The sequence below is a fragment of the Cucurbitaria berberidis genome (assembly GCF_010015615.1).
Source record: "Cucurbitaria berberidis CBS 394.84 unplaced genomic scaffold K460scaffold_5, whole genome shotgun sequence".
NCBI classification, from domain to species: Eukaryota; Fungi; Ascomycota; class Dothideomycetes; order Pleosporales; family Cucurbitariaceae; genus Cucurbitaria; species Cucurbitaria berberidis.
In genome coordinates this window covers 2,410,136-2,426,705 of record NW_024468939.1, presented here as the reverse complement: position 1 = coordinate 2,426,705, position 16,570 = coordinate 2,410,136, and the positions used below count along the sequence as shown (strand labels likewise).

Below are 16,570 nucleotides of genomic sequence, written 5' to 3'. Positions count from 1 at the left end.
CCTTCGATGCACGCCAGGTCGAGGTGTAAACCCTTTCCGTGGCGCCATGAACGATGAGGGTGAGTCGTCTCGAGCTGCGCAGCGACATGGCGATGGCAATGGCTCTCACCCAGACGTGGACCCTGATGACGCGATAGCGGCCATTGATGATGAGGAAGATGAGCGAGAGCGGGAGAAATGGGCCAAGGAGAGAAGGCTGGATGCGAAGAGGAAGCGTATACGGATGCTCAACGAGCTTCTACGCGAGCTGGACATGACGGTGTACATGGAGCTCATCGCCCTCTACTATCTCGAGTACGGCCTGCTCTCCCACTGACTACACCATAAGATATTATGCTAATGGAGTCCTGCCAGCTGCTCCTTCTTCTGGCTCGCCGTCAAGGCCCTCATACACGGATCCCTCCTGACGCCCATCCCTGACACAGCCCTCCAACGCCCGCCCGACGAACCCAAGCCCTTCCTCCCGCTGCTTCTCTTCGCCTTCGCTGTCAACTTCGTACTGCATCTCACGTACCCTGCGCCCGCTGCGGACGAGGACACAAGAGGCTTCCTGCATGGTGGCTTGATGATAGACTTTATTGGCCAGCAGGGGCCGACCAGTAAATGGACGCTCGGGGCGTTGGATTTGTGCATTTTGCTGCTGCAGCTCGTCATGGTGTCAGTGCACGTTAAGAGGCGGGAGCTGAAGAGAAATTTGGCCAAATCGTCTGCTGGAGAGGCAGCTTCGAGCACGAACACGACCACCGGCGACGGGGCCACGTCAGAATCGGGCGTCGAGGATACGACACGAGTGTCAAATGACAATGCGGCGCGCGAACAAGATGCCGATGATGAGGAGCGAGGCGTGTTGCACCGGACCGACACGCTCTCTGATATGGGAGCCGATCTTGACGATGAAGAGGACGCACTGTTACCGTCGTCCGCGGACATTGGCCATTCCGATGCGCTCGATCTCCTCACTTCCGGTCAGTGTGTGATTGGCGAATTCACATTGCTTGACACCTTGCTGCAAGAAAACAAGAACTACTCGGCCTACCGCTTAACGCGCTCGGAAAGCGGCATGAATGACATGCCCGAGACGCTACGGCGGCTCAACACGTTGCGCACGCGGTTTGGAGTTGGCGGGGGATGAAGCAAGCCGACATCTGAGTCCCGCCTCTGTCAAACCCACGTGTACTTGTTCCAAATCACATAATGGAGTACAGACCTGTCACGGGTGGCATAGTGTTAACCCAATTCAACTCACCCTGCAGCGAAGCCCCCAAGTGACCCCGCGAACTCTCGCCTACCCCCACGCCACGGTCATGGCAACAGATTCCTCAAAAGCGCGTATGGGAAGACCTACGATCGGGTAGATTGCAAGCCCCGCATGCTTGGTAACCCCGCAAGCTACAGCGCACTCGCGAACGTCACCAGACTATGTTCCCTCACAGCTCCGATCCTTATATGCTGGAACTACTGTACTGTCGAACCTAGACGGCAGGTCACACTGTTGCCGGCCTTACCGCCGTCCCGTTTGTCATCTATCCGTAGGGGAATCTCCCCCGAGAGGCTGCGATCGGTGTGCTTCCGTTACAGGGGTTCGTTCGATACTGCGCCATGTCCTATGACATTGAAGGACTCTCCCCTCTATTCATGTCGCCATGACGCACGCATTGGAACCCTAGTTTCGACTTGCGCAGGCACGAAGTGAAGGATGGCGTCGCTATGATTACGTTCCCACCCGATGGGCGCGTGCGCAACTGTGAATGCGACTGCGACTGCGGAAGGATGACGCCACCGAGTGTGATCGTGTGTGAAGCGAGATGAGGCACGCGTTTTGGGGCGAAAACCGTTGTGCAACCGTCATGGCTTGAAAAGTAGACGAATCCTCCACTTTATCCTGTTTTTGACTTGTTGAATATGCACGCGTGCACATGTCATTTCCACCTTAGCTGCTGTCTCAACTCCATCGAGCAGTGCGCATGCGTTTGCGAAAAAGCAATTTTGCACACCCACAAGTGTGCTTTTTTGCCGTCTCACGCCTCAACAGTCTCGCGTCACATCCTTGCCTTCACGGATGCGCAAGCAACATGTGGCCCTATCGTCTTTCGAGACGCCCTTGCATTCCCGTACCCGTTACCGTACCCCCTCGTCATCCTCCCTTTTTGGAACCATGTGCGGCGGCATCGTCGCGAATCGCGGGAATCTTATTTTTAAGTGAGTGAGACCACCAAAGGAACGCACGCAATGCACTGTGACACGCAGTGCTCGGACGTTGGGTTGGCTATGGCAGTTGGCGGTTACGTTGGGCGTTGCTGCTGCTGTGGTTTGAACTGAAATCGAATGCAAGGCACCATTCCTCAATCACATAACATATGCGGGAATAGTGAGATGAATAACACGATTGCCCTTTTCGTTTTGAACGACACTCACATCTCCGTATGGAGAAACTTGGGTGGTGTGACGTGTGTGCTCTGTTCATGCTTTGCGCTCTGCGTAATCCTCTAAGATGTCAGATCAGAGGGCATGAGGGTGTATGATAGACAACAGGGAGTTGTCGCAGCATCTCCTCTTCTGTAAAAGGTTGCGTGAACTTGGCGCAACGCGGTTCGATGTGATTCGAGGAGGTAGGGAATCATATTAACATGTGCCCTAAAGCAAAAAGCAAGGCAAGGCAGACAAGCAAAGTAAGAAAACAATCCCTACCTTGCGCATGTCAGAAGCACAAAATCATCTGATCTCATCTGATCTCATCTCACCACCTAGAGTGAAAACAAAACCTCTCCTTCTGCCTAGCTTTTCTCCGACCTCTATACGGTCCTCAACAAACGACTAACGACTAACGACTCACTCACATGACTACACCCTACATGCGGGCGTTCAAACAAAAGTGCGCCTTTTGGTTACCAATTTTCTCATTTCTCTCGGAAGCTTGTACGCGCCCTTTTCATTCGCGTACGGGTAGGTAGGTAAGCTGTAAGCACGCAGGCGGGCAGACAAGGCTGCTGACATGCATATACGCATGCATGCGTTGGGCTTCAAGATTGATTGAGTGCGGTGCGGTGCGGTACCGGTGTGGTGGGTCGGTTTCGGGTAAGGGGGAGGGGAGATATAGGTGCATATGTAGGCGTTTGGTTGCTGCGTGGTGGTGGAGGTGGAGTGCTGCGAGTGTGTGGATAGGCGGGTGGGCGTGCGTTGCGCGAGGGATTGCATGGTGGATTCGAAGGTGCGTTCGGCTGTGCAGGATGGGAAATAGAGAAAAGTAGGGTTAATTATTACACTGCTGGAGTTGGATTCGCTGATCTGGCTCGCTTGCTGGGATTTGTTGTAATATTCTTTTCCTGGGTAAGATGAGTTTGATTTGATAGCCGGGAAGGAGTCGCTCTTTCACATGATTTGTTTATCAGATAGAAGCGCATGAATGGCACACGGCTATGCAAAAGATGCAGTCTATACTGGATTCGCGAAAGTTGTCCCTGCTTCGTTGTTGTTTTGGGAGTGCCAGATCAGGAACTGCTATGCTGATCTTTACTTTGTAGTTACACTCACAATTACGCTTACACCGTCGCTACCCGCTGCTCTATGCATACGAAGAACTATAGGATCGACACAGTGGGTAGTTTTGCGTTGCTTTACGGCACGCGTGACATACTTAGTCCACTCTACCTGCGTAGATGTCACGGCGTTCGAAAAAGCGTCAGCAACATGTACGTTAAGGCGTGTACACATCATTTTCGAAGAAAATGACCCTCAACAAATGCCGTGTAACCACTCGAGGCGCAGAGACGCGGGCGTGGCTCCTGATTATTGCGCAACCCTCTCTATTGCATGCTTAAGCGCTGGCGGGCATGACGTTGATGCCCCGCGCCCACACCCCTTTTTGCGATCTCGAGTCCTCGAGTCAGGGTAGTCGTGGGGCATCCTTCGTTTGCGCATCAAAGCCCACCAGATGATAGTCCGAGCTACCGTGTTTGGTTCTGTTACACATCAAATTGCCAGCTCACGGTCACAATTCCGAATCCCTGCGATATCTTAAATTGAGCACGTCTTCCAAGGTGGCTGCATCAGGAAGGCCGGTGGAGTCGTGGGGGCTTGGGTACCGCGCAGCAGGCATTCTTTCGTGCAGACGGAGTTAGGCGATGCAGCGCGTGACGCAGGAAACGAGACGAGAGGACCAGATTGAGTTCGCGGACGCAGATCTGGTGGACGACGTGCATGGCCCAGGCGAAATATGCGGTGTGGGCATACACGTGTCGAGGTGGGACATGGACGGATTGCAACCGCAGAGGTATTCGAACTTCTTGTTTGCATGGCGTGCAGACGCGAGGGTAGAGAAAAAGGGAGGTCGTCCGCGTTGGGCAATGAGTCCGAGTCGGCCGCATTGCCACCAGCATTATAACCTGTTGTGGGTATGACTTGCGTCCGGCAGTTGACATTCAATGATAATGAGCAGAGTCAGTCCCGTCAAGCTGACAGCCGAACGTCGTCCCGTATAAGCCATCGGGCCGAGAGGACTCGGGTAGCCGGTAGTGGCCTCGTGCTCAGAAATGTTGACTTCGATGCTAGCTGCATAAGCTCCAACCCAAAAGAATGGTAAACGGTGAGCTCAAGCCTTCAGGCTCCATATCGATTGGCAGGCAACTCAGCCTGGTCCGTCAGCATCCATGCAGAAATATCAGAATGGAAAAACCACCCCACAATTGCAGAAGTAGCTCTCGTTGCATGCTTAGCGAATCGTCTACAGCTTTTCCGCGGCATCGCGCGGCTTGTGGGGAGACAGTGTCCTGAAACTAGGTTGTTTCTCCTTGGGTGAATTTCCTCTCTGCCAGGTTGAAGCGGTCTTCAGTGGACTCATAGGACCAAGCTCGATGCCCGCAGATGCAGCGTATATATTGATCAAGCCATGCAAGTCAGTTCGTGGTAGAGGCGGTGTGGCTTCTCTAGCCCGGGGGTCCGGCAGAACTAACGGTAGTACCGACAGGGAAACCATCGATACTGGACAAATACTTTGATTGGCGAGCTCAGGATTGTTAATGATGTGCATGTCGTGCATGTCCCGGGGGGAAAGCGCGGCACGTCAATCTGATAAATGCGGCCAGCCTTTAGTGATTGGTCGCCGGCGTAGAATACCTACTTCGACAATAGTCCGTAGTTCTGCTTTGCGAAAAGAAGTTGACCTTCCCTTTTGACGGTAGATATTCTTCAGTCAATCAAAGCTCCCACTGTAACAATGTCGAACAAATTAATCTGTGTGAGGGCCAACATGTGCTGAGTAAGTATCCCAGGGTCTACAGGCATGACTGACCGAGGCCATGCCTTTCGAAGTGAGCCGCCTCACTTTGCAACTATGTCTATCATGAAAGACCTTAAATGTTCATGTGAGTACCCTGACTTGGTAACGCGCCAGTGACTAGTCATGTAAAACTATTGCTCAATTTTACGGATGTATTGCGGCTGGCTGTTGGGCATCAATCTCGTACGGTTCCCAGGCACGTGGACGGCAGGCTCGAGTCCCGAAATTTCTACGAGTTACAGGTGCATGGCTGCCGAAATCTCCGAGCTTCAATACAAGCCGCAGAAGTGTGGGCGCCGAACTCAAATCACCAAACCTTCGTACAGGTCGCAGGCGTGTGGATGCCTAACCCAAGTCCCGAACTTTGGTGTTCCTCATCATGCCGGGGACCCCAGGTCGGCAGGACGGTACGGTAGAGTTCCGAATCGGGCCGTTTGTCGTGAAAGTTTACCATACGGAAGCGCTAAGTTAGTAGATGAGGCAAGAACCGCGCAAAAGTCCTAGCTGTTCTGTGTAATTCTCGTCAAGCGGACAGCATCGGAGAATAGTCCACCAGATGTTAATCCGCTAGTGAAAGCAAGTAGGTTTGGCGTCACCCTTTGGTGGGATCCAATCTGATCGACTAGTTGAACTAACTTCGCACTCGAGAGCGCCTAAGCGGTGCTAAAATGTCTAACGTGAGCCCATGGACATCGCGTATTAGTTCGATTATGTGAATGCGAATGTCTCTTGGCAACTGTGAGGGCGATGTGCTGTCGGGATCTCGCTTCAGAGCCATGCCTTTGCTAATATTGATCTGCAAGGTAGGTGATAGATACATCGTCATCGGCTGGCCGTGATCCAACAACGCCACCTGCAAACATTGTTGAAACGGGTGGTATAATACATGAATAAACAAAGTACCGCACCATGCGGTAGAGATAGGCATGTAGTATGCAAAGTGTAGAAAATGACAATTGGGTGTCCGCGAGGACATGGGTACTCTAAATGCAGTTTGTAGATTGGTAACAGCGACTGGTACATGAACGACTATGACAGGAAACTGGGTGAAAAAAGCCCTTAGGGGTATATCGCAAAATTGTACTTGTTTAATGACGAAAAGATTGAGAAATCTGCGATGCTATGCAGGGATGTTGAAAATTGGAAATAAGAAGGTGGTCGTGTCTGGGTGTGGCTGTCCTAAGAACACGAAGAAGATTAACGTATGATGGAGGCCTAGTTCTGTCGAGCTTCGGTCGGACCTGTAGGCCAATGTCGATTCTCATAACGCTCAGCATCCGGAATGAAAGAATTTTGGTACACTGGTCGGTCGGAAGGTGGCTGTTGTAGGGCAGCCAAGTGACCCTGCTGGTGTGATAAGAACTGTTGGTCATGAGATGCACCCTGAACAGGTGGTAGGTTGACTGGCAGGAATGCAGGCGCAGAGTAGCCATGAGATGCGGAGCCAGAAGGAGTTGAACAAGTAGGTGGAGGTCCAGCTACAGGATGGTAACTACTGGTTCGCCTTCGCACGTTACGTTCCTCTTCTCGCGCCTCCTCTTCGTACTCGGCGTAAGAGCCATCGGAACCGGGCCCAGTGGAGGAAGAAGGTGCGAGAGAAGGTGCTATAGAAGGGCGCCTTAGTCGAGGCGATGGAGCTCTTGCATAATGTGTTTCTGGGTTTGGTTGTTGAAACACGATCGACTTGAAGTAGTCTCTTTCGCTTCGATAATACTCAGCATCTTCAATCGCATCACGCACTTGTTGCTCCAATCTCGATATGCTCATCGATGCTTCGCGCTCCTTTTCTTTCCGCCGAGCACGGAACCGAGCGGATGCTCCAGCGTTGCGCCGCCGCTTCTCGTCGGCAACCTTGGAGGCTGCCTGCACATCGACCGGAATTTGGACTGGGTGGCCCAGCTGGCTTTTGATTGTCATGATCTGAATGCTGCTCTGACTAGACGGGGCCATAGGGATCATGCTGTTTCGTTCAGTTTCCATGGGGATCGACCCGTGTCGTACATCATGCATGTGCACGTGGGTAGGCCCAGATGCGTAGTGTCCTTGCGTACTTTGATTATCGTACTGGCTAGAAGCTACAGAGGCAGGTTGGCTGTATGGAGAGTACTGGGTGATCGGGCTCGCGCTACCGGACTGCGGGAATCCTATACTTGGTCTCCGAACATCCGTGCGGATCATGTTTGGGGGTGGTGTTGGAGCCGATGGTGGCACTGCAGAGAAATACGCAATTCGGCCTCCTGGGGGCGTGGGCAAAGCCGGCTGCGATGTCACCAGATCTGACGGGCGTGTATTTGCTGTCAAGAAAGGTGATTGATGGGCGTCGATGGTGCCCGTTGGTGGATTCAGGAGACCCAAGCTTTGCGTCCTGTGTAGTTTCGGCGATTTTGGGCTTAGTATGTGTCTCATGGAAGGTCTTCCTGGGGGCCCTGGTGCTTGGAAAACTCTAGGAGGTTTGGGGTCATCCTGGGTGGAATCAACGCTAGTTGGTCGGCTAATCGATGGCAGACTATGCGGATGCTGAGTGTCGACAGGTGATGGCGACTCCATCTGTGAGGCACTGCGTCTTCGATTCTGTTGCTGTGCGACTAGTTCCGCTTGAGGATTAAGCATTGAATGAACGCCAAAGGGAGTGCCATGTCTGCGGTCAGAGGGAGTAGGTGGTGTGTTGGAGAGCTGGCGTAAAGGAGGAAGCGAAACCAATGAGTTTGCTGGGCCTTCTCGAGGACTGCTCCTGAAAGGTGGCTGCATAGGAGGATATGGCTGAGTGGGGGACAATTGGGGGGTGGTCTGCTCTGAACGAAATCCTCCTGCCGGTAAGTTCGACATGGAAAATATATCGTTAGAGCCCCCTTGACCACGATGGGCCAACCATGGGCGATCCGATTTTGGGTTGTCGTGGTACGGTGGGGTTAAGGATGGTTGGAAGCGATGTGGAAAATGAGGGTGAGGGGCTCGAATAGCGGGGAGTGTTTGAGTAGCCAGCGTGACAAGGTTAGTTGGGTCGCCCGGAAGACAACCCACCAGATTTTCGGGATATTGATATATGGTTGGAAGAGGCGAAAGTTGACAAGATCCAAGGCGCGGGAGCACGGTTGCAACGGCTCTGGAGAGAGAACGAGGCGACGCTGGGGTTCTAGAAGTGGCTGTTCAAGGTTTGTAGGGGCGAAGCGCCATGCTATACAGCGAGTAATCAACTGAGGCTGTAGGGACCAGGCCGAAGATCAAACAGGAAGAGTGAAGCAACGGAGGAATGAAGCTGGAGGTCCGGAGCGGTTGAGGATATGGGGTCGACGCAAGTCACGACCGCAATCGGCTGAAAGCGCGCCAGGACCGGGTGTGATATAAGAATTTGCGGTGTAGTCGTCGGAGGATCGCTGGCCGGGCAGCAAATCATCGAAGTTGCAACATGCCCCTGTTGACGCCCCCATGTTGCGCGAGAGTAAGGGCACCACCAAGTACATCATGCTTTGTCGGCGGCTTTGTCGACACGCTAGGCGGTGCTTTGTAGCCTGCTCGGATTTGCTGGCACGCTGTGCACGCACGACTTTGGACGCTACTGCACCGTCGACACTGACTTAAGGGACGCGCGGAAGCGGAAGCCAATCCACCTACCCACCGCAAGAGCGCGCAGACTTGCCAGGTTCAAGGGCGTAAGCCAAGAGAGGATGGCCATTTCGCCCAAAGCGACGCAAGCGCATGCTATGGCCGTAGCAGCCTGCACGCCCCGGCCTTAGCCCTGGTCCTGGCCCGCGGGAGGGAGTCCGGGAGACGTTCTGTCATCCTGATTGCAGCTTGCCGGCCCTAGCTGCCTACCAAGTGCGCGCCGTGGGCCGTGGCTGGTCGTGCACTTGTCCTCGACCGCTGTCCGTCATGTAGCCGGCGGGGGCAGTGTGTGTGATGCCGCACGACCGTGTCTCATCATGTGCCCCTCAGCACATCCCATCCCATCACTACGCTTGCCGCTCGGTGAGAAATGAGAGAACATGTGCTGCTCTCATCTCCTTGTTGAGCGCCTCATTGGCAGCAGCTCGCGGACTCCAAACCCCCAAATCATGGCTCTGTGCCGCAGCCTCTTCAAACACGGGCGCCTTGGGGCGACGGCATGCCCAGCCAGGGTGTTGTCAGCCCAAACTCAACTGTCTAGTAGATCTGCATCATCTCAAGCTAGCCGTAGCGGTCCATGTAGAAGCGTTGGGGTCTCGACAGCTTTTCTTTGCTTCTTATTGTTGATCAGACAACGTGGGTCCAAGTAGACGTCAGCCGTGTCGAACATCGCTAACGTCCACGGCATTCAGCAGTGGCAACGTCGCGCCTCACTGCAGTGGGAAGAAGCAATTATCGTATACACGCCATGCAGCCACATAAGAGCTGTCACAGCAGAGTAGGGCCTGCTTACTGTACGAGAACGTGCTAGCCGTGTGGGGGCTCGCGATGAAGAGAGTGCATACTAAACTACACAAGGTTTCAACATTTGAGCGACGGTTGTATTTCACTGCTCGGCGAAGTCGATGACACCATGCCCCTCCATGATCCAGGGGTGCCACTGGGCCACTTCTCCAGGATCCAGGCGACCGTGGGGGTGGTTCAGTTGCAAGCTACTGTGGAAGGCTGCAGGCGATGGACCATCCCCTTGTCGGCTTGGCAGCTCCTGGTCGTTCAGATTATCTGCAGTTCCTTTTGCTCGATATGCATACTATGGTAGTACAGACCACTCTTTCTGCACCCCTTCTAGATGCATGCGTATAGTCGTATGCACAAATTGCAGAAGAACTAAAAAAATCTTCACTGCACCAGGTAGTGGATTGGGCTTCAATGCGAAGCCCCTGCCGCATTCATGCTCCGTCATGTGTCCAGCGGTTGGGTTGATCTGGATTGGCGCAAGACCACGTTACGCCCTTGGCTGCGTCAATCACCTTGGCCAAAGGATGCTTTTTGCGATCCCTTCCCTCCCCCCAGTTAATGTCGTATCACAGCTAACAGGGCGGTAGCGGCACGCTCCATGAGATGCTAGATGCGCGCCGCCTCCCCTCATCTCGGTGCACGTTGTCTCGTTGCTAGAGGCTTGTGAGGAAGTGTCGTGAGGCGGGCTTTTCAAGACCAGCTTTTGTGTGTACCTGCAGGTGGTATCCCCGCGACGGGTAGGACCGCGAGCGACACGTAGCCTGGCTCAGCGTTCGTCTCGACCTAGGGTATATAGTGTGTTACTTTTGCGCCATAGCCATAGCCGGGTTGTCGACTCTCCGCGCTGACTCTCCAAACCGCCTTGGGCAGAATGAGGCATGACCCTGGTTGTAGAGGGAGTAAAAGCACCCTCGTGAGTACGCCTTAGCCAGGGGCGTACCCAAAGTGTCATAGCATGCATCCAGTGCCATGGTGAGCGCAGTGCCGCAGGCTAGCCGTACTCCACGACCAGCTTCCGGCTCCAGGCTGTCGGTTGCGCAGCCAAGACCAAATTGAGCAGAGATTCGCCTCTGATTGCGAGGCACGTCATGTAAGTCGGACTAATGACGCGGACCTACAGCCGCCAGAAGCGTTCGTTCCTGTTCCAGTGGGGCGGGTCTCCTGGTCGTCTCGAAATAGCAAGCTCCTTGACTCGTAGCACGAAACAGATGTGTCTTGTCGTCTCGTTGTCTCGTTGTCTTGTCGCCTTCGATCATTGCTTGTCGCTCTGGTGTCGCGAGCGCGCGACGTCGTGTGAAACCAATGTAATCTTACAGCGGGCATAGGCCAGTGATCGTCGCCTCGTCTCCATGGCCCTGTGCGCATGTCGACATTGTCAAGGCCAGGGTAAGCTCACTGTGCACGTGCTGATGGTGACATAGTATGTTCCCCTGGTGTTCATGACAGGGTCGGTCGGAACCAGGTCGCCGATACATCGGCACTTAGCCGGGCCTTTATGTTCAGCCTGTAGTTCGGTCAAGGAGGGAAGAGACGAAGTGGAGGCACTATTGTCGGGAGCGAGTTTTGCAGCGTGTGGAGCTAGTAGACTGTTGATGGTAGTGTTGATGGTAGAATGTTGTTGGTGAAGCGAAACAGGCGACGCGTAGTTTCCCAAAACAAGAGTAGGAAGGAACGAGGGCGCGTCCTCAACATTCTCCATCAGGACAATGCTTCTACCACTGCGACTTTGCGATACCTACCGAGCCGTCGCCTGGTCACTGACGGGGTAGCTACGCTATCTCCAAGATCCTCCTCCCGCGGAGAAACCCCCAAAAGCTGCATGAGACTCCCCTTGTACACTGGCAGTATTCTCGCATACATACAACCGACGCATCGTCAATTAGGATGCACCACAGCCCAAGAGAGCGTTCACATGGGTAATTACACCGTATCTACAATTCATGATTGGCTAACTGACAAAATTGTGAGCCCAGTGAAACGGCCCACCTCGTATTCTGCGAGATAAAACCATAGGATTTACCCGCGGGCGAGGAATGCCTGGCTGGGGTTCGGCTCGCCAGCCACAATAGCACACGGATGACAAACAACGTCAGGAACCTTATCTCCTTATGTGGCTTGGAACAGATGTTCGAGAGTGAACGTAGAAACTTCCCTCACCTCTTCAACGGCGATCATATGTGGAGAGTAACGGGTCCCTGTGAGCAACCCTCCCGCAGTAGGTAAATCACAGAGGTCCCTGAACAGTCTGTTCGCCATCTGTCACCCTTCAACTCCTTAGCCAGTTGACGGCCCCATGTTCGACGCTCAAAATGCACATACTCGTGCACAAACTGATGATTTGTGCATTAGTACAACCTACTCCACAGCCCCTGGATACTCATAGTACGAGCCTAGCACTATGACTGTGCTTCACATCTGCTACCGGCGCTGGCACCGTCTACCCTTTTTCATAGGAGAAGCTCGAGATACATCCCGCAGTATGCTTCAATTAGTAGCGCACTCGTGACCATTAATGCTAGACCATAGCACAATCAAATGGGGTTGTGCTATGCTCACCGCAGCACGGAGGGGCCAGAATTTTTCCAACCGTGTCCGCGAGGCTCAAATCGACCTTATTGTACTTGAACGAAACGGTATCAAAGGGACGCTATATCTCGGATCGGTAGATGACGTGTCCACCCCTGTACTGCAGAACATATGCAGTTTTACCAGGCTCCAGATGGACCGAATATAGTGTATACTCATCCGCCTCTCCTATATGCATCGATCATGCAGCGACATGACTTTAGCCTGGTTGCAACAATGTCGCTAGACTTGTTATTCGTCAGATGGTCGCTGGAAGAGGACACGATGTCAAGATGAGGAACACATATTGCCACACGATATAGGCTCTTTGATGCGTGTCATCAACGACGTTGTAACTCAATGTCACCTGCAAATCGGCTCCGAGATCGGTCATGCATGTCTTATGCGGCTTATTATATGAATGTTAGCTATACTACGGCTACGACGCACTCTCTTCCGCTCACCACAGATCCTACAAGCTGTCAACTGGGCTCATCATGATGCACCTTCGACGATTAATGTGCTGCATGGAGCTAACGCCATGTAGAAGGGAGCACACGGTCAATACTCCGTAATACTCCGGTTAACCAAGAAAGAATGTTCACATTCGCAAACAAGCCTTGTATCAATCACTTGACCAGCGGGCTTGGTTTATGCCAATACATACACTTATGAGCAGTTTCTACGCGGGACTATTACGAATAATCAATTCTTGCAACAGGGATAAAACTGAAGACAAGGCTGGTGCTTCGGGCTGTCAAATCCGCTTCTTGATTTTGCATTGGAATAATGCGCAGCTTGACTACCCAACTGTAGTCACAGGTTTCAGCTCCGAGTCAGATCCTTAAGAGAACACGATATCATCACATATATATACCACGGCTTGACAAATACCTTTTCCGCACATGGAAGCAGATGCACGTCGTTATTCATCATACCCCCAACCTATCTGATCAACAATCTCTCGACGAGATACGCCCGGACAGCACTTGAAGCAGCCAGTACGTTAGTCGCTCACGTCAATATCTCTAACCGCCAAAAGGCTCACGGGACCTACAAACGCATCGATCTCCTTGGCATCAATACCCACTTTCTAAAAGCCAACCCTGTTTTAAAGACCCATTATTTCCATCTGTGGGCCTGTGATGATCCCCTCGCCGCGGAGACAAATTTCCGAGACATCAGGCTAGTACGCCGATCACCATCGCGGAGATATCCGCAAGCCTACTTTAGGGCAGGCCACCAGCTCCTTTAGGTCCAAACTTGCGAATGAGCAGAAAACATCTTTACTAGTTTGGACGTTCAATCTCACCCGAGCCGAGCGGGCGGGTAACCCTTCCTTTCGGCGCTATCGGCGACTTAGTAGCGTGATGGGCTGTCAGGATTCTCCTGACTGTCACAGCTAGCTGCTGGGCAGCATCGAGGGATCGACATTGACGAATATGTCTTCCAAGGGGGTTCACTCTCTGCTAAGCTTGTTGGAGGAGGGGAGGTGTCGATCAGCCTTATGGGTGATGCCTGCGGGTTGACCGCAAGTTCTAGATGTGGATAGTGGATTGACTCGTTCAGGCCCGTTTTTTGACGCAATCGTTATATGGGGCTAGATCAGTGCGCTAAATTGTCGAAACACCAGTTGGGCTCTGCATTATATCGAAGAGTCACGAGACTGTGCTCACGTCTTTTTGTTAGCGCATCACCTTGAATCAGGGCAAGAGGGGTTGTGTTTCACTCATGGCGACATGGGAAACTCTGCCTTCCAATGGTTAGTCTCTCCAGCATGCATAATTCTAAAGCTAAGCACTGTGTGGTACACTTGACCTCTCGCACAGACCTGTTCAAGCTGTGATATCGAGAGATCTTCTTTGGCTTTGATCACATACGTATCCACTCTCGTCCGGTTATGGCGTGACGATGGAATATCCCAGAGGAACCGTCAAAGGGGACTCCTTTCTAACGGCTTTCATTGCAGGCTACGGGCATAACTGCCGGTACTTGACCTTGCCCCATGATAGGAGAAGCTCCTTAGCACCAAAATGCTAACCTGCGCAATGTGACCAAAAAGAAGTGGGCCCTCCCGCTCGTCCATAGCATTTTTCCTCACTCCGCTGTTCCCTCACTACCCTTCATGTCTTCTCACTCTAGTCTACTTAGCTCCTTGCACTTTTCGTATCACTGGTCAACATTAGCCATTGATTTTAGAGTCTAGTGTCCAGTGCCAATCTGATTTGTAATTTGTCCCTCGCTTTGAAAGAGGTGTAGCAAAAATGGCGGCCTCATTTAAGGGAGTGCATTCTGCAGACCCTAATTACGGACCCCACACAAGTAAAGAGAAAAATTGCATAATTCTAGATCTGTAGCATTAACGTAAACATCAGCACATCCTGTTCGGTTGTGATTGAAATTATCATGGTCACAGGGAAGTTGATGTGGTAGTTGTAGGGGACTGTACCATTGCTCTTTCCGGTTTTCTACCTGTACCCACCATTGGCCACGCGACGGTCATCTATGCAACTAAACATCTAGAGTCATATATCAGGCCAATCGAGTGAATAAATCTCATCACTAACGCTTATAGGTGGCGTATTCAGAGGAGATAAAACTCCTAGTTCAAGCAGCTATCGTTACTGACCGGCTGAAGGAAGTATCTTGCAGGGCAGTAAAGAAGACCGGGATTTGAATCGGTCAGTATGAGTGGTGTCTACTACAATTCCACGCTTGTTATTGCGGCTACTTCATCCCTTAGTGATGGGCCGGGCTTTTTAGCTCTGCGCCATGATTCTCGTGGCCTAGACGATATCTCTTTCGACGCGTCTTTCCCCATGCATGGCCAACGACAAGAAGACATCTCCTATTTATCTCGCTTGTCCTATTCATCCTTATAACCACCACTTCTGGGTTGAACCACTGTCAAAGCGTGGATGGGCATTGTAGGAAAGATTACTTGCTCGTCGATTCCTCGATCTCCTTCTATAACTGCGAACTGCATTGGGGATGTGAAACAACATGACATTGTGAGTGCGGAACTGGATACTATCTTGCCGAAAGGAGCCATCGGTTTAACGTGCATACTATGCTCGATCAATTAGACTTATTCTCTTTCCATCAGAAATGGTATAATGGGGTCGTGGAAACATATTCGAGGATGAATCTTACTGGTTCCGCGGTTGCGAGGACATTTCAATCGAAACTCGACGATGAGTATATGGCTGGGCTATGGAAAATCGACCTTGAAACGGGGCTCGTGTGACAACAAGCACTTCTTGGAGAAGAGAATGCGCTAGATGGATATAATCGTGCACCTTCTTGGAGCTGGGCTTCAATTGACGGGCCTATCTGGCACCCTACTAAACATTAATCCCTCTATAATGCCAAGATCATTCACTCACATTGTACTCTACCCACAATATATCTACTGGCGGAGTAAAATCAGGATACATCATTATGATTGGGTCGTTGGCAAGAGTGTGGGCATCCTTTCCAGCCGTAGGCTACTTGCACAGCCGTTGGCTCAACATCGCAAGATGCCACAATGAAATCTTGGAAGAAATTGCTTCGTTCAATGTGGATCCTTCGTTGAGCAAACCAACCCCAATTCAACATATCCAAGAAGATAATGCTCTTGAAATATCCGCCACGCGGGTTGAATCAGATACGACTCTTACTGGTGAACGGTTACCAGATGAGTAGGATGACGAGGGAGATATGACCAGCGAAAGAAAGAGCGGCGAGGAAGACAGAGAGAATCAGAGAGACAATGCAGAAAGACAATGAAGATAGAGATGATAGGGTAGATGGTGGGAATAAGGAGAATAGCGAGGGGTAAAGCTACACCATGCTTTGGTTTTGAAATGTTGCACAGAACGACCTGACACATTCAGACTCGTTGGTTTAATGGAATCGACTGATGAAGAGTACGATGACGTTTTTTACCACAGTAAAAACACAACAGTTACAACTGTTTAGCTCGTTAGAATCAGAGTATATCGCAATCATAAGCTCTTATGTACGTCCACTGACCTTTCTTAGACCTGATATACGCCTTGTTCTAGAAAACAACATAACTCTACTAATGGGTGGGTATTCTACTTGAGTTCTACGCTCCGACAGCTATGATAGATGGGTGCTGCGACTGATGAGTCGAACGAAGCAAAAGGGGAGAAAGTAGGTGTCTAGCTCTCTAAGATGCATAGTAATACTTGAGAAGAGACGTCAGGTTGTAAGATTTAGGAAAATATCAGGTACGCAAGATTGAACAAGCTACCAAATACTGCATGCCAATAGGGTCCAAATGCTAGGTCTGATACGCGAGTGTATAGATCATCTTTCAGT

The 16,570-nt window shown here is 51.7% G+C and overlaps 3 protein-coding genes across 3 annotated transcripts; 2 read left to right on the top strand and 1 right to left on the bottom strand.

The window, feature by feature from the left end:
• Window positions 1-46: 46 nt before the first annotated feature.
• Window positions 47-1,132, top strand: K460DRAFT_291937 (DUF1746-domain-containing protein; the record flags this gene model as incomplete). Its single annotated transcript, XM_040929321.1, has 2 exons — window positions 47-294; window positions 355-1,132. The coding sequence occupies 2 exons, from the start codon at window positions 47-49 to the stop codon at window positions 1,130-1,132; spliced, it is 1,026 nt and encodes a 341-aa protein (XP_040784811.1).
• A 5,358-nt stretch (window positions 1,133-6,490) lies between these two features.
• K460DRAFT_380146 (uncharacterized protein) lies at window positions 6,491-8,948 on the bottom strand (the record flags this gene model as incomplete). Its single annotated transcript, XM_040935237.1, has 2 exons — window positions 6,491-8,378; window positions 8,851-8,948. 2 exons carry the CDS (start codon window positions 8,946-8,948, stop codon window positions 6,491-6,493), a joined length of 1,986 nt encoding a protein of 661 aa, XP_040784810.1.
• Window positions 8,949-9,008: 60 nt separating this feature from the next.
• K460DRAFT_181136 (uncharacterized protein) lies at window positions 9,009-9,672 on the top strand. The gene is made up of 2 exons (XM_040927051.1): window positions 9,009-9,514; window positions 9,571-9,672. The coding sequence occupies exon 1, from the start codon at window positions 9,173-9,175 to the stop codon at window positions 9,503-9,505; it is 333 nt and encodes a 110-aa protein (XP_040784809.1). The 5' UTR covers window positions 9,009-9,172; the 3' UTR covers window positions 9,506-9,514; window positions 9,571-9,672.
• Window positions 9,673-16,570: the final 6,898 nt, after the last annotated feature.